The 21,675-nt window shown below is 33.1% G+C and overlaps 2 protein-coding genes across 4 annotated transcripts; one reads left to right on the forward strand and one right to left on the reverse strand.

The window, feature by feature from the left end:
- Positions 1 to 31: 31 nt before the first annotated feature.
- LOC103574615 (ionotropic receptor 93a) lies at positions 32 to 13,401 on the forward strand. 3 transcript variants are annotated; one of them, XM_053738805.1, is made up of 14 exons: positions 32 to 383; positions 1,789 to 1,980; positions 2,099 to 2,194; positions 3,379 to 3,528; positions 3,585 to 3,808; positions 3,869 to 4,201; positions 4,695 to 4,940; positions 5,006 to 5,173; positions 5,236 to 5,469; positions 5,771 to 6,456; positions 6,514 to 6,677; positions 11,882 to 12,084; positions 12,144 to 12,468; positions 13,262 to 13,401. In XM_053738805.1, exons 1-14 carry the CDS (start codon positions 341 to 343, stop codon positions 13,399 to 13,401), a joined length of 3,204 nt encoding a protein of 1,067 aa, XP_053594780.1. In that variant the 5' UTR covers positions 32 to 340. The 3 variants fall into 3 exon arrangements, with proteins under 3 accessions (XP_053594780.1, XP_053594781.1, XP_053594782.1); XM_053738806.1 differs by having other exon boundaries at positions 3,603 to 3,808; XM_053738807.1 differs by lacking the exons at positions 1,789 to 1,980; positions 2,099 to 2,194.
- Positions 13,402 to 13,546: 145 nt separating this feature from the next.
- On the reverse strand, positions 13,547 to 21,461 carry LOC103574616 (serine proteinase stubble). The gene is made up of 9 exons (XM_014439554.2): positions 21,184 to 21,461; positions 19,063 to 19,152; positions 17,530 to 18,326; positions 16,528 to 16,724; positions 16,260 to 16,470; positions 15,417 to 16,033; positions 15,052 to 15,349; positions 14,861 to 14,986; positions 13,547 to 13,771 (listed from the first exon to the last, which is right to left on the reverse strand). Exons 2-9 carry the CDS (start codon positions 19,142 to 19,144, stop codon positions 13,613 to 13,615), a joined length of 2,487 nt encoding a protein of 828 aa, XP_014295040.1. The 5' UTR covers positions 19,145 to 19,152; positions 21,184 to 21,461; the 3' UTR covers positions 13,547 to 13,612.
- Positions 21,462 to 21,675: the final 214 nt, after the last annotated feature.

Here is a 21,675-nt window from a genome sequence, read left to right on the forward strand (position 1 = left end):
AAAATTAAAAAGTGACAGGTTGAAAATAAAAAGTAAAAGTCATAAAAAAATTGAAGATTTTTATTTTTGGAAGTTATAATTAATTGAGTTTTCGTGGTTGTGTTAAAAATAAGTGATGTGCAAGTGATTAATTGTCAGTTGATGAAAATTGATGATTTAAAATTTTTGAATTTTTTTTTGAGGTTAGAATTTTGTAAAAAATTATTTTTCGTTTTAAATTTTTGTTTTTGGTGGTGGTGAATAATTAGGTAAATTAATAAGTGTTAATTAGTGTTAAATTGAAAATTTTTGTGTTAACAATTAGTGAGTGTTGGATTTGTATAAAAATGAAATTTTTACAATGGCGGGAAATTTCAAATTATTTAATTTTGAATCTTCTGATGGTGAGTCTTTATTTTATTTTATAATTTTTTTGGTAAAATTTTGAAAGCTTCGAAAATTTTTACCGGGACGGAACAGATTTTAAAATTGATGATTTAATTTATTGAGCTGCTTTCTTATCAAAATCAGTAAAAATGCACTTCCGGGACATGAAATCTTATAAAAACAACCCGAAACATATATTTATTTACAGTTTTGTTTTACAAGAAATTTCTTAATACTAAATTCATAGATTGAAAATCTATTACTTAAAATATTTATCAGTTAATCTACTCAATAATTCGCTTACTGCAATAACATATTGATTCCGCAATAACTTATTAAAATTTTCATTACTCACAAATGACCCATCGATTTCATCACTTAGCTGTTGCATCGATTCTATCAGTTATTTTCTAGACTTCCTTAGCCTCATATCAAAAAAAAAAATTACTTTTATCATGAAAATAGCAACAATAGTACATTTTATTTTTTTTATCAAAATTGCTAAAAGTGTTAATGATTTTCCATCTCTAATGATTGCCAATGCAACAATGAGTAATTATTAATATTTTTCAAATTTATTTTAATTTTATCTCCTATCCTTTCACACACATGATCATTTTACCCCTTGAAACATGGTGACCATATTCCACCTTATTCCTCCGGATTATTTTACTTCTTCCCTATAGTGATCATTTTACCCCTTTATAAAAATGACCATTTTTACCCCGTATTTTTAGTGACAGTTTCACCTCTTCCCTATGGTGTTCATTTTACCCTTTGTTTTTAGTCATCATTTTTTAACTTCATTATGTTGTTTATTTTACGCCTCCTTATGGTGTTCATTTTACCCCTTACTTATGGTGTTCATTTTAACCCTTACTTATGGTGTTCATTTTACCCCTTATGGTGTTCATTGTACCCATTACTTATGGTGTTCATTGTATCCATTACTTATGGTGTTCATTGTACCCCTTACTTATGGTGTTCATTTTACCCCTTATGGTGTTCATTGTACCCCTTACTTATGGTGTTCATTTTACCCCTTATGGTGTTCATTGTACCCATTACTTATGGTGTTCATTGTACCCATTACTTATGGTGTTAATTTTACCTTTACTTATGGTGTTCATTTTACCCCTTGCTTTTAGTCATCATTTTATAACTTCATTATGGTGTTTATTTTACCCCTTCCTTATGGTGTTCATTTTACCTCATATTTATGGTGTTCATTTTACCTCTTACTTATGGTGTTCATTTTACCCCTTACTTATGGTTTTCATTGTGCCCATTACTTATGGTGTTCATTTCACCCCTTGTTTTTAGTGACCACTTTACCCCATGTCTATGATGACCATATTACCCAATTTAGTAATTTTGTCCATTCTCTACAATAATAAAATAAAATAAATAAATTTCCATCAGTTATTGTCATAGAGAAATTATTCTATGAAAGGAAAGTGTTAATTAAAGAAACGAAAATGCCGACGAGTGAGGCCTTTGAAAAGAGTGTAGCGTCATTCACTAGTGCTGTAACTAAAATAGCACGTGAGCGTATGAATATCAGCGGGTTATCTATTCATTTATCTCAAGACACTGGAACAAATCTGGCACGAGGTAATTACAGAACAAAGACTTCATAAAACCGTTTTTCTTTTTTCTTTTTATTCAAATTGTAATTACTTAAAAATTCTATTTCATTTGATAGTTTCCCTTTTTTTCTCTTTTTATACAGACTACACTATTTTATTGTCTGTCGCCACGTGCAAATCGACTTGGAATTTATTCAAACGAGCTCAAGCTCAAAAACTCGTGCATTTAGCAATCACAGGTAATCTTAATTGAATTTTTCTTTGTCAGAGTTCGTTAAATTCAAACCACGGCAACTTGAGGTAAGTGCAATTAGTCGGATTGTAATTTAACAAACTTTTTTTTTCGAGATTGAAGTATCTAGTTTCATGTAAAAATGAAATATTTACTTTAAAAAAATTTCTTCAGTAATTTTTTCAGTCACAACAAATCCAAAAATAGCAAAATTAGTCCTGAAAAATTCAAATTTTTATTAAATGACTTGTAGGGGTTGTGAGAATCAATTTTTTCATTGAGTAGAGCTAAATTTTGAAAAGTTTATTTTTTCAGCTTTAAAATGAATTTTTTTTTGTTACAATCCGATAATTAGAACCGAAGTTACAAGAATTTGAATTTTAGATTCCTAGTAATGGTTTCGATACTTCAAAATCATAGCAACCGCCCCACTCTGATTTCTTTAGCAACGCCCCCACTCCTTAGCAACTGTCCGATCCCTAGCAACGCCCTTAGCAACGGTGTCAGACCACTATTACCCTCCCATTCTCTACAATCTTCATAGCAACCATCTCTACATCACAATCAGTTCCATAGCAACGGCCTTAGCAACGACCTCTACTCCTTAGCAACGTCCCTAGCAACCATTTCCTTTCCTTAGCAACCATCTTTACTCCCTAGCAACCATTTCCTTTCCTTAGCAACCGTCTTTACTCCCTAGCAACGTCCCTAGCAACCATTTCCTTTCCTCAGCAACCACCTTTACTCCCTAGCAACCATTTCCTTTCCTTAGCAACCGTTTTTACTCCCTAGCAACGTCCCTAGCAACCATTTCCTTTCCTTAGCAACCGTCTTTACTCCCTAGCAACGTCCCTAGCAATCATTTCCTTTCCTTAGCAACCATCTTTACTCCCTAGCAACCATTTCCTTTCCTTAGCAACCGTCTTTATTCCCTAGCAACTCCCCTAGCAGCCATGGCAAATCACTATTAACTCTCCATTCTTTACAATCTTCATAGCTTCGACCTCTACACGTCAATCAGCTCCCTAGCAACGTCCCTAGCAACCGTTATCTCAATACCAATCTCAGAGACAATTATTCCAAATATATCGATGTTTGTATTCATTTTACGGGGAATTTTGTGATCTATCCAATAGACTAATTACTTAGATCGTAAAAAAAAGTTTATAATTATCATTATTTGTAATTAAGACAAAGACTGTCCGAGAATACCCGCTGATAAAGGAATAAGCATTCCGCTGATTGATGTCGGTGAAGAATTGCCTCAGATATTTTACGACTTACGTATGAGCCGTGGACTAGATTGGAACCGGGTCAATTTTATTCACGATGACGCTTATGGTAAATAGATTTGAATTAACGTTAAAAATGTATTGATGAGATGGTAATTACACTAGGTAAAATTATCGGGAAAGTGATCGAAGCGTTTTCTGATGAGCTTCCGGAGTCTAAATTAGGTCTAGCCTCTCATACATTGGCCTCATTGAGCCATGGGAGGTCTGAAGTACTCACTAGACGTCATATCAGAGATCTTTTATCTAAATATCACAATCCGCGGCCTATAGATCAACATTTCCTGGTGATTGTTGATTACAAAATCGTTCCATTGTTTATTGAGACGGTAAGAACTTTTTTTTTATTTTTCTAATATGGAAATTGGAAAGATTTAGGGAAATTTTAGGCCAGGGCGGCGCAACTGCTGCATCCGAAGACCCAGTGGTTGTTTGTGGTACCGGATATGCCAGACTCGAGAGGAAATGTCTCTGTTTTTGTGGACTACCTTGAGGAAGGTGAAAATCTTGCTTTTCTGTATAATTTTACTAAAAGGAATTTGAAGGATTGCCGCGCTGGGGCGGTCTGTCATGCTCGGGAACTGGTCGGGTCACTGGGGATCGCGTTGGAAAAAGTTCTTGCCCAGGAAATTAAACTGTACGAGAGCATCACTGAAGAAGAGTTTGAAGCCAGTGGGGTCAATAAGTTCGTCAGGAGTCGGAATATTATTACATATATGAGGGTAAGTTGGAAATTTGCGGTTGGAATATAGGCTTGTGGGTACTCGTTTCAGAGGAAATGTCATGAGGTATAAGAATCTAGGGTCAGTTTTTTAAAATTGTAATTTTTGGAAAATTTGAATTTCGAAATTCGTAACTTGTGATCGAAATATATCGATGTGGGTACTCGTTCCAGAGGAAATTTGATAAATTACTAGAATGTACGGTCCGTATTTGAAAATAGAAAATTTTGAGTTTTTAATATTTTTCCAAATTGATTATTTTTGATCGAAATATATCGATGTGGGTACTCCTTCTAGAGGAAATTTGATATTTCATAAGAATCTAGTGAAATTTCAGTTCAAAAAAAAATTTGAAAAATTTGAGTTTTCAATATTTTTCCAAATTGATAATTTGTGACCGAAATATATCGATGTGGGTACTCATTTTAAAGAAAATTTGATACTCTACGAGAATCTGAGCTCAGTTTCTGAAAATAAAGAAATTTATTTTCAGAACGAACTCTACAACGATTCAAAATCAACGGGACGCGGCAGCACGTGCAACAGCTGCATACGCTGGGTTCTCAGCTCCGCTATCACTTGGGGTAATAAATTTGGCCAAGCAACCGATCTACAGACTCACGAGTTACAAGAAGCCGGCACCTGGACCCCCGACCCAGGGTACGAGTCCAAAAGTTACATTTTTCCCCACGCCATCTATGGATTCTTAGGAAAAACACTTCCAGTCGCTATTTATCATGTGAGAGTGAAGACTCAGACTCCATCCGCCATTTTGTTAACTAACGTCCGCCATTTTATCAACAGAACCCGCCTTGGCACTTCGAAGTGACTGAAATCGATTCAAATTTTCGTTCCAAGCGGCACTGGGACGGATTTATCATCAATATCATCAATGAATTATCTAGAAATCTTAATTTTACAATCAAATACATCGCGATTGAAGCGCCATCTAAACTAATGACAGTAAAAAATGTAAGAATTTATTTTCCACAAAAAAATTCTAAAAATCTGAAATCTGCACAATTCTATTCAAGGATCCAAAAAAGTCAGTGATGTCAGCTGCAGAAAAAGTGCCCGCAGCTGTGACGGAACTTGTGCGCAACCGCAATGTCTTGATGGCCGCTTGTTCTTACGCGACCAAGATGTACATGAATGACCGGAAAATTAAATTCACAAAATTTATAGCGACTCAGAGCTACGGTCTCCTGTCTCCGAAACCTCAGCCGGTGACCAAGACACTTTTGTTCACCACCCCGTTCTCCAATGAAGTAAAGTCTGATTTTTATTTTAATACTTGGGTCGTGTAATAGGTTATGAATTTTTTTAAATAATATAGTGATGTGGGTACTCATTCCAGAGGAAATTTGATAGAGAATCCAGGAATCCATAAAAAAATCAAAAATCCCAAAATTTGAATTTTCGCAAAATCAAAATTTTGAATTTTTTAAAATAATATAGTGATGTGGGTACTCATTCCAGAGAAAATTGGATAAAGAATTCAGGAATCCATAAAAAAATCAAAAATCCAAAAATTTGAATTTTTGAAAAATCAAAATTTTGATTTTTTAGGCATGGGCATGTTTGGCATCATCGATACTTCTAGTGGGTCCGATTCTTTACTTAGTTCACACATTCAGTCCCCGAAAGGCCGACGAGCAAATTCGGGATCCAGATTCCACGGAGATGTCGGGACTCGGATCTTTATCCAGGTGCGTCTGGTACATCTACGGCGCTTTGTTACAGCAAGGGGGCATGCACTTACCGGCAACAGATGGCGCTCGGTTGATAGTCGGGACCTGGTGGCTGGTGGTCATGGTCATCGTCGCAACGTATTCAGGAACTCTGGTCGCGTTTCTGACGTTTCCGCGTATGGAACCGCCGGTTGATACCGTGGACGCTTTGCTAGCACGTAGGGAAGAGTTTACTTGGAGTCTTCCTAGTGGAAGTTTCTTAGAAAATATTCTTAGTGAAAGTTCTAGTGATGAGTTCATCGACTACCGAAGTCTTCTACCAGAATATGATGGGCATGCGAGACACCACGAGACTGTCAGCTACGAAGACAATGTGGAGATGGTCAAAAATGGCGGACATGTGCTGATCGATTGGACCACTGCGCTGATGACTTCACAGCGTAATTATCATATTTATTCTGGAGAGTGTTTATTTCTTGTTTCTACTGATGTGCTGGAGATAGTGGAGCCTATTGCGATGGCAGTGCCCGCTGACAGTCCGTATTTGGGACTTATTGATGTCCAGTAAGATATTTTTGTATAATTTTGATGCTAATCTATTGTTGGTGATTTTGGGGTTAGGTTGCAGAGAATGCATGAAGCTGGGCTGATTGGTGAGTGGAGTGACAACTGGATGTCTATCAGGGACGAATGTCTGGATGACAGTATGATGGATACTGAGGAAACTTCAAATCATACGGTTGACTTCTATGACATGCAAGGAATTTTTTTCGTTTTATTTCTTGGTAAGTTGGTAGATGTTTTGTTATTTGCAGTGTAGGTTTTGGTAATTTGTGTGTCGTACTTCAAATCGATATATCGAACTTCGTTTTTAAAATACTGAACTTCAAAGTGATATACTGCACTTCAAAATTAATGTTCTGCGCTTTATCTTTTTAATATCGTACTTCAGATCGAGATATTGAACTTCAAATTGAAGTATCGTACTTCAGGCTGAAGTTTCGAACTTCTAACTGAAGTGTTGTGCTTCAAATTGAAGTATTGTGCTTCAAATTAAAGAATCGTACTTCAAATTGAAGTATCGTACTTTAAGTCTAAATATCGTACTTCAAATTGAAGTTTCGAACTTCTAACTGACGTGTTGTGCTTCAAATTGAAGTATTGTGCTTCAAATTAAAAAATCGTACTTCAAATTGAAGTATCGTACTTTAAGTCTAAGTATCGTACTTCAAATTGAAGTATCGTACTTTAAGTCTAAGTATCGTACTTCAAATTGAAGTATCGTACTTCAAGTCTAAGTACCGTACTTCAAATTGAAGTACCATACTCCAAGCTGAAGTTTCGAACTTCTAACTGAAGTGTTGTGCTTCAAATTTAAGTATTGTGCTTGCATGAAAGAATCGTACTTCAAATTGAAGTTTCGTACTTCAAACTAAACTTTAGAACTTCAAAATGAAGTTTTGTATTTCGAATTGAAGTATCGATCTTCAAATTGAAGTATCGTACTTCACATAAAAACGTCGTACTTCAAATTGAAATTTTGCATTTCTAACCAAAATCGAACATCAAATCGTTATATCGAACTTCAAATTCCAGAATCGTACTTCATAATACATCAAAATTTCTCAAAATAACTTTCAAGCCCATTGCAATCGATATCTCGCCTCTCACTCCTTCCAGTTCTCTCTTATCTCACCCAACCAAACAAAACCCGCTTCTACTTCCATAATTGCTCTACAATTATTTATTTACAGGTTATTTACTCGGCGCGATCGCCTTAGTCTGTGAATTTTATCGTCAGTATCGCAAGATGAACAAAGAACGCAATCTCATTCGTCCTTTTTTCCACTGATCCTTGATTACTTAGCAAACATATACATCTATATATATATATATATATACATTTTTAATTGCTATTTAAATTTAACTTCACTTAATAAATATTTACACTGCAATAATAATAATAATAATAATAATAATAATAATAATAATAATAATAATAATAATAATAATAATAATAATAATAATAATAATAATAATAATAATAATAATAATAATAATAATAATAATAATAATAATAATAATAATAATAATAATAATAATAATAATAATAATAATAATAATAATAATAATAATAATAATAATAATAATAATAATAATAATAATAATAATAATAATAATAATAATAATAATAATAATAATAATAATAATAATAATAATAATAATAATAATAATAATAATAATAATAATAATAATAATAATAATAATAATAATAATAATAATAATAATAATAATAATAATAATAATAATAATAATAATAATAATAATAATAATAATAATAATAATAATAATAATAATAATAATAATAATAATAATAATAATAATAATAATAATAATAATAATAATAATAATAATAATAATAATAATAATAATAATAATAATAATAATAATAATAATAATAATAATAATAATAATAATAATAATAATAATAATAATAATAATAATAATAATAATAATAATAATAATAATAATAATAATAATAATAATAATAATAATAATAATAATAATAATAATAATAATAATAATAATAATAATAATAATAATAATAATAATAATAATAATAATAATAATAATAATAATAATAATAATAATAATAATAATAATAATAATAATAATAATAATAATAATAATAATAATAATAATAATAATAATAATAATAATAATAATAATAATAATAATAATAATAATGATAATAATAATAATAATAATAATAATAATAATTGCATTCTATTCAAACAATAACTATCTCAAGCGTGTGAATAGGCAGCAAATCTATAATATATATATATATATATATATATATATATATATATATATATATATATTTTGATTATATAACATAGATTTTCACAGACTTACACTTTGTTACGCTTGATACTTTGTCTGTTTACCCTTCTCTTGTTAAACTTTTATAATTCAACAAAACAACAATTTAAGTTTTAGTATCTTGTAACTTGTCTTAGAATCTCTTACAAAAATGTCTCAACTAATTTTCACTCTGTTGTTATTATTATTAACAAATAAAGTCATAAGTAAACCATACCATGAATGGCAAGTACGGGAAACTCCGGTAAACATAATGACAGATGTTATAAACGATTTAGGAGTTAATTTATTAAATTGTTACAATGATTATAATTATAATGATGGAAATATTGCGTTTTCTTCGACGGGACTCGCGTTTGTTTTGGTCGCTTTGTATGAAGCGGCTGCGGGTAATACAAGACACCAGATTCATGCTCTAATGGGTCTTCCTCAAGACCGGAGGGTTACTAGGATCGGATTACGGGATATCCATCGAAGACTGAGGGTGAGTTTTTTTTTTTTATGTGTTTTGATGTTATAATGGGCAATTTATCTGGCGGGAAACTGGATACGAGATACTAGAGTTTGAATTTTAATTTATGGCTTAACTATGGGAGATATGATGAAATTTATGAGGAACGATTTTTTAGGAAATTTAATTTCCTATAAAAGTTACTCTTATGATTTTTTTGATAACTTTGATAGTTTTTGTGAAAAATCGATTTTAAGAATAACTTTTCCTGAAATTTGATTTTTTGAAATTTTTTTGGACGTCTAATGTAAATAAGGGAATTCTGGCTTAAATATCAGAGGTATGATAAAAATGATAAGAAACAATCTTGTAGCAAATTTCATTTCCTACAAAAAAGATTCTTATCAATTTTTTTATAACTCTAATAGTTTTCCTGAAAAATGAAGTTTTAATATTCAGTTTGAAAAATTTTTCCAAAAATTCAATTTTTCAGTTTTTTTTTATTTTAAATTCAAAATTCTGGCTAAAATATCACAGATGTGATAAAAATGATAAGGAACAAACTTGTAGGAAATTAAATTTTCTATAAAAAAGACTCTAATCAATTTTTCACTATCTTTATTAGTTTTCCTGAAAAATGGATTTTTAATATTCAGTTTGAAAAATTTTTCCAAAAATGCAATTTTTCAGGTTTTTCGATCTAAAATTCAAAATTCTGGCTAAAATATCACAGATACAATAAAAGTGATAAGAAATAAACTTGTAGGAAATTAAATTTCCTATAAAAAAGATTGAAATCATTTTTCCAATATCTCTATTAATTTTCCTAAAAAATGAATTTTTAATATTCAGTTTGAAAAATTTTTCCAAAAATGCAAATTTTCAGGTTTCTCGATCTAAAATTCAAAATTCCGGCTAAAATACCTCAGATAAAAAAAAAATAAAAGAATAAAAATTTGTAGCAAATTAAATTCTCTACAAAAAAGTTTCTTACAAAGTTTCCTCTAAACTGCGTCATTAAACTACAAATTGAATTTCAAACTCAAGTGTACCGTTAATTCTCGTATTGATTAAATTTCGTAATAAACTTTCAGAGTTATCTAAATGCAAATGCCTTTCTGGGCGGTTTAACTCTAAATCGAGATGATATTACCCTACGTACGGATTACGAGGACATATTACGATTCTATGGCTTCGATTTAATAAATTCAACAATAGATAACACAACTACTGCAATCCCATCTCCATTTCCGACTTCAACTCCACCCCCAACCCCGAGTTCAACCCCACCCCCACCCGAACTCCCCAGTCCGAGTGCGACCCCTACCTCAACCCCGACTCCACCCCCGTCTTCCACTCAACCTTCTACGATAAATACTCCAGGGAACTCAACAATCTCAAGTACTGATTCCGCCATGAATTCTAACATTGGTCCGCTTATGGAAAACATTTCGACAATTAGTCCAGATATTGAACTATTAGGGAGCATGACAACAGATGAAATGAACAATCAGATGAATGCAGTTGGAAATTTATCGATTGGTTCAATAAACAATCAGACAATGGAAGAATTGAAAAATTTAAATAGTTCGGAGTCAAATTTAGGAAAATCAGGGCCAGAATCTGCAATGGGAGAAAAAATGGAATCGATGAAAGCTGAAAATGTATCGGAATTGAATTCAAATCGAAAACGTCGAAATATTGAAGAAAAATGGAATGGTTCAGATTTTTCAATTCTAAAATTAAATTCTTCTATTGTAAGATTAGATTTAAAAATTGTAACTCGAAATCCTGAAATTCAATTATTTGTGTCGGCAATTCCATTTTCAAAATATTCAATTCATGGAATTGAATTGATTGTTAAAAATTTAAATTCATCAATTCCAGAATTGAAAAGTTCAATTTTTAAATTAAAATTTCCAACTTTAATTTCACAATTTCCAATTATAAATTCTGGAAATTCAATTCTAGTATCAAATTCTTCGATTCTAAGATTACAATTTTCAATTTTAAATTCGACATCTTTAATTCCAAATTCACTATCTTTGATTCCAATATCAGAATTTTCAATTCCAGGATTCAATTTTTCAATTCTAACATTAGAATTGAAAATTATAATTCCAAACTCTCCAACTCAAGTATTAATGTCTTCAATTTCAACTTCAAAATCTTCAAATAGAAAATTAGAATTTTCAATTCAAAATTCAAAATCTTCAATTCAAAAATCAAATTTTTCAATTTGTAGAGTAGAATATCCAACTTTAAATACACAATTTTTTTATCGAAAATATAGATCTCCAATTTCACGTTTCGAATATGCATTTTTAGTTCTATATCTATTTCCATTCCAAATATTTTCAATTCTAAAATCACAATCTTCAATTCCAACCTCAAATTTTTCAATTTCAACTCCACAATCTTCAATTCCAACCTCAGAATCTTCAATTCCAACTTCAGAATCTTCCATTCCAGTCTCAGAATTTTCAATTCCAGTATCAGAAATTTCAATTCCAACTCCACAATTTTCAATTCCAGTATCAGAAATTTCAATTCCGTTATCAAAATTGCCGCCATCCCCAAAAATACCATCAAATTCAAATCCTACCCGAAAACGACGAAATTTTGATGAAAATATTTGGCTCCATGGTCTAGAAGAATCAAACCCCTGGAGAGGAAATAATCCAACCTTCGAACCAGTTGATGGCCTCGATACCGAAGATCAAAAACAAACAGAATTGCATTTTCTGACCAATAATAATGAACTGATCACAATTACAACAATGACCTACACAACAGTGCTGCCATTTTGTTATTTTCCAAGTTTGCACGCGGCGGGGTTAGAATTTCCATTGGATGTAAGTTTTGCAAGAGAATGGAGGGGGGCGAAATGGGTCTGAAAATTTGCCTGTTATAGGACCCGAGGTACACCATCATGATCTTGGTCCCAAATGGGAATAATTTGCTGAGAGATTTGAGAGGAATCAAGTTGAGGAAACTGAGGCAGGCATTGACCCCGAACTGGGTCAGGGCAACAATTCCCCCGTTTATGTTGAAGGGCTTCGTGACCTTGACGGGTTGGCTGCAGAAGCTGGGGGTCCAGGACGCATTCGAGCCCAGGGCTGCTGATTTGTCGCTGATGAGTCCCGATCTCGGAATTTACGCGAGAGATGTTCAGCAGAGCATTGGGGTCAACATCAGGAACTTCGCTGAGTCTGAGGTCAACGCGACTAAAAGTACAGGTAAGAATTTTATACAGGTTGTGGGTACTCATCTAAAAGCTTTTTGTGTGTAAAATTTAGAAATTTATCATTTTTTGAAAAATTTTGAATTTTTGAAAAATTTATATTTTTATTTTTAAAATATATATTCGAGTCTGGGAACTCATTCAACAGCGTTCTGTATCAATATAAGACCAAATTTATCGAGGCAATTTTCAATTTTGATAAATTTTCAAAATTTGATTTTCAGTTATTTGAAAAAAATTTTTATCCAAAAATAGTCATGCGGGTACTCATTCCAGAGGATTTTATCCTCAGAACCCGAAAATTGAGCAATTTTTCAAAAATCCATTTTTTTAAAAAAAATCACATTTTGGATTTTCAAAAAGTTTCAAATCCAAACATGGCCTTGCGACCACTCATTCAAAAGCTCTTCCTCCGCACTTTTAAAAAATCCTCACCTGAAATACCTTCGCAGCACCAGCTCTCTGCTAGTCGCTTAAATCACCTCGAGCCATATCTCCGTTAACCGAAAAAAACGGCAATAAAAAAGCATTTAACACTCTTTAGCAATACGACTTCTCACAATTAGTCATGAGTCTAATTTTCTCAGGATTGTAATAAAAATTCCCAGCACCACCACCAGCACAATTTAACAGTCAATATCCTGGTTGAGTCACGTCTTCTCCCACCAATTCATTTTAATTCCTTACTTAGCATTTGAGAAATTCCGTCATTCCAACTAAACTTCATTCATTTATTTCCTCGAAAGGAAAAAAAATGAATTTAATTTTCTACCATTTTAATATTCCAGGAAATAATAACCCAAGTACCCGTGACCCAATACCGTTCGTCGTAGATCGTCCATTTATATTTTTTATAATCGATACTGAGACCTCGGTGTCACTAATTGCCGGTCGTGTTAACGATCCACTTAACTCGAGGATTATTTAATAAAGATAAAATTTAATCAATTAAAATATATAGTTTTTATCTTGTTATATATATTTAAATATATATAAAAAATTAAATACTCATTACAGATAGAGGACGGATTTAAATACATAATTATTTAACTATCCTATTTTTTTTTTATTTATAATTATTTATTTATTTATAAATAAACCTTATCCTCAATATAAAAATAATATAATTAATTAATTAATTAAGTTACATTTTTAAGTATCCAAGGTACAAATTTGGATATTCTAGTGCAAACACCAGGTAAATTGGCCTCGGCACAGCCGATTCCCCAGGAAATTATTCCTGCTAAAAAGTACCGGCCGTCTTTGCCACGTACTTGTAATGGTCCTCCAGAGTCACCCTAGTAAAAAAAAATTTGGTTTTTGTTACTATTTTCTTTTTATAGAACTAAAAATACTCATATTTGATCAGATATAACCAACCTGACCCATTTTTTATCATAAATGACCAACTTAGGCCCATTTGTAATCATATATGACCATATATGGCCCATTTGTGACCATATATGATCAAGCTGGACCTATTGTGATCATATATGACCATATATGGCCCATTTGTGATCATATATGACCATATGTGACTCATTTGTGACCATATATGATCAAGCTGGACCTATTGTGATCATATATGACCATATATGGCCCATTTGTGATCATATATGACCATATATGACTCATTTGTGATCATATATGACCCAGCTGGACCTATTGTGACCATATATGACCCATTTGTGGTCATATATAACCCAGTTGGACCTATTGTGACCATATATGACTCATTTGTGGTCATATATGACTAATCTGGACCTATTGTGATCATATATGACCAAGCTGGACCTATTGTGACCATATATGACTTATTTGTGGTCATATATGACCAATCTGGACCTATTATGATCCTATATGACCAACCTGGACCCATTTGTGATCATATGTAACCACAAATAACTAAAAAAAGCCTGGATATTATTCTATATGACCTTATATGACTATAAATGATCGTATATAACATGTATGATCATATATGAGTAGTATATGATCATTTGTGACTACATATCAAACATATATGATCAGATATATCTATATAACACGATCATATTTACAGCCATTAATATAAATGTAGGCTCATATATGATCAGATATAATCATATATGATCATATATGTCCTCATATGATTAGATATGTCCATTTATGGTCATATATGATCAGTTGTGATCATATATAGTCAGGTGTGATCATATATGGTCAGGTGTGATCATATATGATCAGATACGGTCATATATGATCAGATATGATCATTAATTTTTATGGAAATTCTCTAAAATAAGAAAACTTCCTATTTCCGGCTCAAAAAGAGTTTCTATTTCTGATGAGTTTGATCACAGAGGGTGCCAGAGGTTATAATAATAAAAAATTCAAAAAACCCTTACTTGGCAAGAATCTTGGCCGCCATTTTCATATCCCGCGCACAGAAAAATATCCGGAATAAATTCGTGCCTTCCAGCGCGAAGGAACATCGATTTACACTTATCATTACTGACGATCGGAACGGAAACCTGTAACCCAAAACAAGGTTATCAATCCGGAAGTGAAATTATTGAGCTCTAGGTTATCTTCGTACCTCTTGTAGTACGTAAGGCAGCGTTCCCCCTTCTGAAAGACGTCCCCATCCGGTAACAGTTGCGTTTTCCCCGATGAGAAGGTCATCAGTTGCCGGTAAACATATCGGGGAAATATGGGGCGCGAATACCAGACTGGTTTCTAGTCTAACCAATGCCAGATCATACTCGTAAGTAAAGAAATTGTACTTAGGATGTACCACTTTCTTAGCGATTCCTCTTTCGACATAAGGAAGCCTTTCTTGAACGCTGGAGAAATCGTAGTCCCCAACCCGGATCCTTATCTGCGAGGTCAGCAAACTAAAACCCAAATCAGTTGATTATCACCTGGACCCTGTCCATGTCCATCTGATAACCGGATACTCACTCATCAACGCAGTGTCCAGCAGTCGCGATCCAGTTCTCATTCAAAACAGCTCCCCCACATCTGTGAGTGCTAGAGAACCCAAAGAACGAGGTCCTTCTCACACTGACCTGCCACGGCCATCTTCCGAAGGGCGCGTCCTTGCCCCCGACGATCCTGGTCTCGGGTCTAGGGAACAAAGGCGGGATCCCACACTGGCTTCCATGCCGACCATCAACTGCTTGACCCGTCACTGCCGAAACAGTCGGAATCGAGCCCTGGTACTTCCTCGTAGTCGACGCTGTCGTAGTCGACACCGTGGTCGTCGGGGTCTGGGACAGGGACGCAGTTGATTGGTCCTTGGAACTGGCAGTCGTGGCTGCAATTCGTGGTGGCTGAGGTGTTCTTCTTCTCGTTGGTTTATCAGCAGTCGTTATGTAATGACTGTGTTGCTGATGGTTCTGGTTCTGGGTCTGGATCTGGGTCTGAGACTGGGACTGAGACTGAGACTGAGACTGGGACTGCTGGGGTTGATGCTGGTCCTTGTGGTTTTGGGACTGGTAAGAATGGGATTGATGATGAAGAGGTTGATGTTGTCCAGATTGATGATGACTTAGTGGGTTGATGTAATCAGGCTTGTGCTAAATAATCAAACAAGGAGAAAACGGATATATATGAGAAAGCGTTTTCTATTTGGTTTAAGTTATAAAAAGTGTGAAAATACGGGATTGAATTAGAGAAGAGTTTAGTTGCGATGCAGAAAAAAGAGTCACCATTTAAAGTATGGGAATGAGAGTAGGAATGGGAATTGGAAAGTATGGGAGATTCAGTAGTAAAGCATTCAAGGTCAATAAAAACAAGTCTAACATCTTGATTATCTGGTTTGCTGTCATTGTCATTGGGATGATGATTATCGGCGCTGGAATCCTCGTCGTTGACGCGGTCACCGTCATTGGCGGGGCGATGTCCGGTGGTGGTCCATAACTCGGACGTCCAGATGGTTGGCCGGTTGGTGGTCTTGTGTTTGGTTATGAAGGCTGGCTCGGTGGTGAGAGTCCAGTGGGTTGATGGCTCCGTGCTGGGGAAAAAGTAGCTGGTTGATTGTGAGCTGGTAAAACTGGGTGACAGGTCTTACCTGGGTGATTCAGTGGGACGGGTGGTCCAGGGTTTCATTGGTTTGGTTTCTGGCTTGGAGATGAAGTTCGGTCGGTCTACGTTGGGGTTCACCATGGGGTGGGTTTTTGGGTAGGTGGGGTTCGTTGCTAGCCAGGGTGGCTTCTCAGTGCGGATCGAGTTAGAGCTCGCTGATGTTATGTGATCTTGGTTTGTTTCCTGGTAAAATAATTTTTGTTTTAATTCAGTGGTAAAAATTTGGAATTTTGACTTGGAAGTCGAATTTCGATATATCGATTTTGAAATATCGATATATTGATGGAAATTTGATATATCGGGTGAATATTCGAGATATAAAATTGATTTTTAAGTTTCGATGTATTGATTTTTAAAAAATCGATTATCGATTTTAAAAGATCGATATCTCGATTTTAAAAGTTCGATATCTCGATTTAAAATCGATAGATCGATTGGAAGTTTATATTTATCACTTTTAAAAAAATTTGAATGATTGATGAAAATTTCAATGTATCGATTTTTTAAATTCGATAAATCGATTCAAAATCGATATATCGATTTATAATCGATAAATCGATTTTGAACTCATATGACCCATTTTTTATAAAAAATTTGAATATCGATTAAAAATTCAAGGTATCGATGCTTTCAATTCGATAAATCGATTCAAAATCGATATATCGATTTATAATCGATAAATCGATTTTAAACTCTTATGACCCATTTTTTATAAAAAATTTGAATATCGATTAAAAATTCAATGTATCGATGCTTTCAATTCGATAAATCGATTGAAAATCGATATATCGATTTTGAACTCAAATGACCCGTTTTTTATAAAAATTCAACTGCCGATTAAAAATTCTAGACATCGATTCTATAAATTCGATAAATCGATTTAAAATCGATATATCGATTAAAAATTGACTTTGTCTATTTTTGATAAAAAAAATTCTATATATCAATTTAAAATGAATAAAAATCGATGAGGACTAAAAATACTCACATTAATAATATTATTTTCTTCCTGATCATCGTCAACGGGATTAATAATCGGTCTATTAGTTGAGTACTTAACAGTATTAGCTTGTGAATATAATTGATTAGGTGTTAAACCTTGATTAGCCTCGATTTCATCGACCATTTGATTTTTACCATCGTCTGGTAATCGAGCCGGCGATGATTGTATCTCGTGTAAGGAGGGTACGTGGGGTCGTTTCGGCCGATTTACACCCAACGGTCTTTGTCTGGTAGTTGTTTTTATTGTCGGCGTTGTGGTTGTCGACGGTGTCGTAACTTTAGCTGCCGTTGCTGTTGCTGTCGATGATGTAGATGTAGATGTAGATGTAGATAAAGATGAAGATGGAAATGGAGATGATGCAGTAGTGGAGATAATGCTTATTGGCCTCAAAGTCGTCAGGATATTTAATGTCGTGTCGGATAATCGGGATGGCTCACCAGTTGTTATGGTTACATGATTAGTGCCTGTTAAACTGGTTATTGAGTTTATTATTGATGCCGCTCCTGACAGTTGAGCTTGAGTCGATGGTACTCCAGCCGATACTGCTGCAGATGCTGATGATGCTGATGATGATGATGATGATGATGATGATGATGGTAATTTAGTGGGATACGTTTCATTGTTATGGACACAACAGCTGCCGAACATAAATGTATCGACACACACGCCTACATGTGTACCTTGTGACTTTATACACTCCCATACAAACATACATGTTCCGTGTACTTGTTGCCCAGTAATTTGACCAGCAACTCGACATGGTTTCGGAGTTATTTTGTAACCTATGCAAAACAAATTTTATATATACTACTCATGTATGAGTTTTAAATTTTATTTTTTATTTTTATAAAAGTTCATTTTTTATTTTTTTTTAAAAATGATATTTTTGTTTTTTTTGAAAAATTTCTTTTTTTAAAAAAATAAAATTTTGTTAATGTGGAATTTTTTTTAAAAAATGTAATTTTTTTATTTACAGCAAAATTTTTGTTTTTTTGAAAAAAAAAAAATTTTTTGAATTTTTTGAAAAAATGAAATTTTGTTAATGTGGAATTTATTGAAATTTTTTTGAATTTTTTTAAGAAATTAAATTTTTCGATTTATAGCAAAATTTTGTTTTTTCGAAAATTTTGCTTTTTTAAAAAAATAAAATTTTGTCAATATGGAATTTATTGAATTTTTTTTAAAAAATTGAATTTTTCAATTTACAGCAAAATTTTTGTTTTTTTTTTTTTTGAAAAATTTTTTTTTTTAATTTATTTAAAAAATAAAATTTTGTTAATATGAAATTTAAATTAATTTGTTTTTCAGAAATTTTTCGTAAAATTTAAAATCTCAAAAATAATTTTTTTTTAAATTCAATGTTTACAAAATTAATTTTCAAATTTTTAAATTCAAAAAATTTTCTTGAGTCTCAATTTTAAAAATAATTTTCAAAATTTTTTACCTAGCCTAAAAAAAATGTTCACCCCTCCCCAAATACCCCCACCCCCAAAATACCTTAAAAAAAAAAATACTAACTGTGACCTCGATTCAGCGTGCTGAGACAACTGATGACGTTCGACCACCAGAGAATCGTGGCCACGTAACCGATCCACCGCATCCTGGTTCCTAAAACAAACAAAAAAAAAAATCTCCACAATAAAATCATCCATTACCCTCCCCCCCACCACCCACCATCGGTCAAAAATCCCCAGCTCTAAAAATCTAAACCGGTCTATCCACGTGGCCGCTCACGTGCTGACCAATATCCTCCCTATTCTCATTCTCATAAAATCCAGATCAGATTAAGATCCCACTCATCCAATCCGCGAACTAGTATACTATTTATACACATACATATACATATATACGCTCTTATATTACAAAGCGAGAGCGTAACTCCCTCAATGTGCCTTCAAGCTCATCGTAATTTAGGAACCGTGAAAAAAACACCATAAAAGATGCGATTAACAAAATCTTCAAAATTATTAATCGCCTTTTTATTTATTGTTCCTTTTATATTGCAGTCATTATTAAAATTTCCTCAATAACTACAATAGCAATATATATTGTCTATATATACATATATACATATATATGAGTAGAGATTAAATGATTACAATCCACGGGAATCCAATCGAATCGGCTGACCTAATACCACCGATTCCGTTGAATTAAATCTCTAAATTAAAATTATTTATAAAAGAAACTCATATAATTATATATATATATATAAAGGAACTGTGTTGATGTATTAATCATCAAGTGATATGTTAACTGATCTAGATATCACGTTGAATAGTCACCGAGTTGTTAACTAATTAATACGGTGTTTTGTTAGACGACTGTGTAAAATCCATTTGTCTGATTACAATAATAATAATAATAATAATGATTATTATTATTGGTGTAGAGCAAGATGTGTATTTAACGAGGATTAACGGCGATGACAATACGACAATAGCCCGTAACAAATATCTTTTTTAATGGATATAAATTAACAATGAATGTAAATGTTATTGTAATCCTTTGTTGCCTGAGTCTATGGTTATTTTATATTTATATATTTATATATATGTGGATGGGTTTTTAGCTTGATTTTGATGATAAGAGTGCACTTGCTGAGAGCTACTCTACTACTTAGTGTTAGGTTTTACGGGCGCGGTTATACGAGAAATATAACGGGAAAAGCGAGAGGGTTATACGCAACTGAGAATTATATCTTGTGTATATATATAGATATATGTTACGTATACATATATATGTGTGTGAATACGTTTATGGGTTTGAATATAACTCCATATTAAGAATAAATGCTGAAATAAATGATAATATCTCGGAGCCCGTTCAATTTGGCCGTTTGGATTTTAAGTTTTTTAGGATTTTTTTTGGGTTACAAGCTTCTGTTTTAAATAAAACTCAAGCGGCACTGAGATTTTGCTGTGCACAAACACCCCAGGGGGTAATTTTTATTGGTCTCTTACAGGGGGCGTTGTCCGAACGGGGAGAGACCCAAAAACGTCCTCTGAAAGAGTGATTTTGGGTTTAAATGGGATTTTTTTTATATAAATCGGGTTTTTTGGGTTCGGTATATTTTTTTATTGTTTTTCGTGAGTTCATAGAAGACCCCAAAACCGGGACCTAAGAAATCGAGTTATTCATAAGTCTGTAATAATTTTTTTGCGTCACAAAAAAACGTCATTTTTGCGAAAATGTTAAATTTATTTATTTGGGTTAAAAAAAATTAATGGGATTTATATGTACGTTGAAATAAGTAACAATTGGTACGTATGTGAGATAAAAAGGTTGAACTTACAAAACTGGGGCATTTGTCTGTACAGTATTATACGCTTGTTTATTTTTATTTTTTATCGTATATAAATTTTTATTTTATTTATTTAATGTATCTTATACTCTCTAACGTATCTGTCTTTGTTTAAACGGGCCTCAATGTTATGGAGTTCGAGGCCACGGCCACCGCAACGGCCACCGCAATCCGGTGTCTCGTAAAAAGTGACACATATATTTTGCCGCAATCATCTCAACTGAGGATTCCCATTCAAGTTGTCATTATTTAATCAACAATATATTTTTTTTCGCCCACTCCACGCATTTTCCATAATAATATTTATCATATAATTAATTAAAATTAATAATTACCCCATATGCGTAATATTTAGCTTCAAGTTATCAGTTCATTCCACTCACTTATTAAATAAAATTCAAATAAACCAAAAAAACAATTTTTTTTTTTTAAATAAATTTTTTTTTTTTACACAACACTGACTCGCGGGCGCGAGTTATCGATAAGTGAAATCATCACTAATTTTTTTTGTTCGGGCCATATATATAATTAAAATTTCGAAATCATTTAATTTAAATGTGTGTGATGTTAATGACGAACACCACTGGGGTACTGACCAAGGAATGAACGTGAGTCTCACGCGCTCAGGAAACTGAGTAGTGTCTTCTGCCACTTCTCCGTTGGCACAAACGACGAGTGGGAGGGGGAGGGGGCCCAATGCCTTGGGTCTGAGGTCTGGGGCTGGGAGAGGGGAGAGCAGGGGAAGGGGAAAAGGGTCCGTAAGGCTCTGGCGAGACGGCGCCCGCACCCGCGCCCGCTCCCGCCCCACCGTCACACAACACACACTC

Source organism: Microplitis demolitor, chromosome 4, assembly GCF_026212275.2.
Source record: "Microplitis demolitor isolate Queensland-Clemson2020A chromosome 4, iyMicDemo2.1a, whole genome shotgun sequence".
In the NCBI taxonomy this organism is placed as follows: domain Eukaryota; kingdom Metazoa; phylum Arthropoda; class Insecta; order Hymenoptera; family Braconidae; genus Microplitis; species Microplitis demolitor.

Coding starts and splice junctions, on each gene's coding strand:
- LOC103574616 (XM_014439554.2), bottom strand. CDS start 19,144: ATGCGGTGGATCGGTTACGTGGCCACGATTCTCTGGTGGTCGAACGTC. Junction 18,327..19,062: donor CACGCTGAATCGAGGTCACA/GTTAGTATTTTT, acceptor TGTTTTGCATAG/GTTACAAAATAACTCCGAAA. Junction 16,725..17,529: donor AAGAAAATAATATTATTAAT/GTGAGTATTTTT, acceptor TTATTTTACCAG/GAAACAAACCAAGATCACAT.
- LOC103574615 (XM_053738805.1), top strand. CDS start 341: ATGGCGGGAAATTTCAAATTATTTAATTTTGAATCTTCTGATG. Junction 384..1,788: donor TAATTTTGAATCTTCTGATG/GTGAGTCTTTAT, acceptor AATTTCCATCAG/TTATTGTCATAGAGAAATTA. Junction 4,941..5,005: donor TTCCAGTCGCTATTTATCAT/GTGAGAGTGAAG, acceptor TTTTATCAACAG/AACCCGCCTTGGCACTTCGA.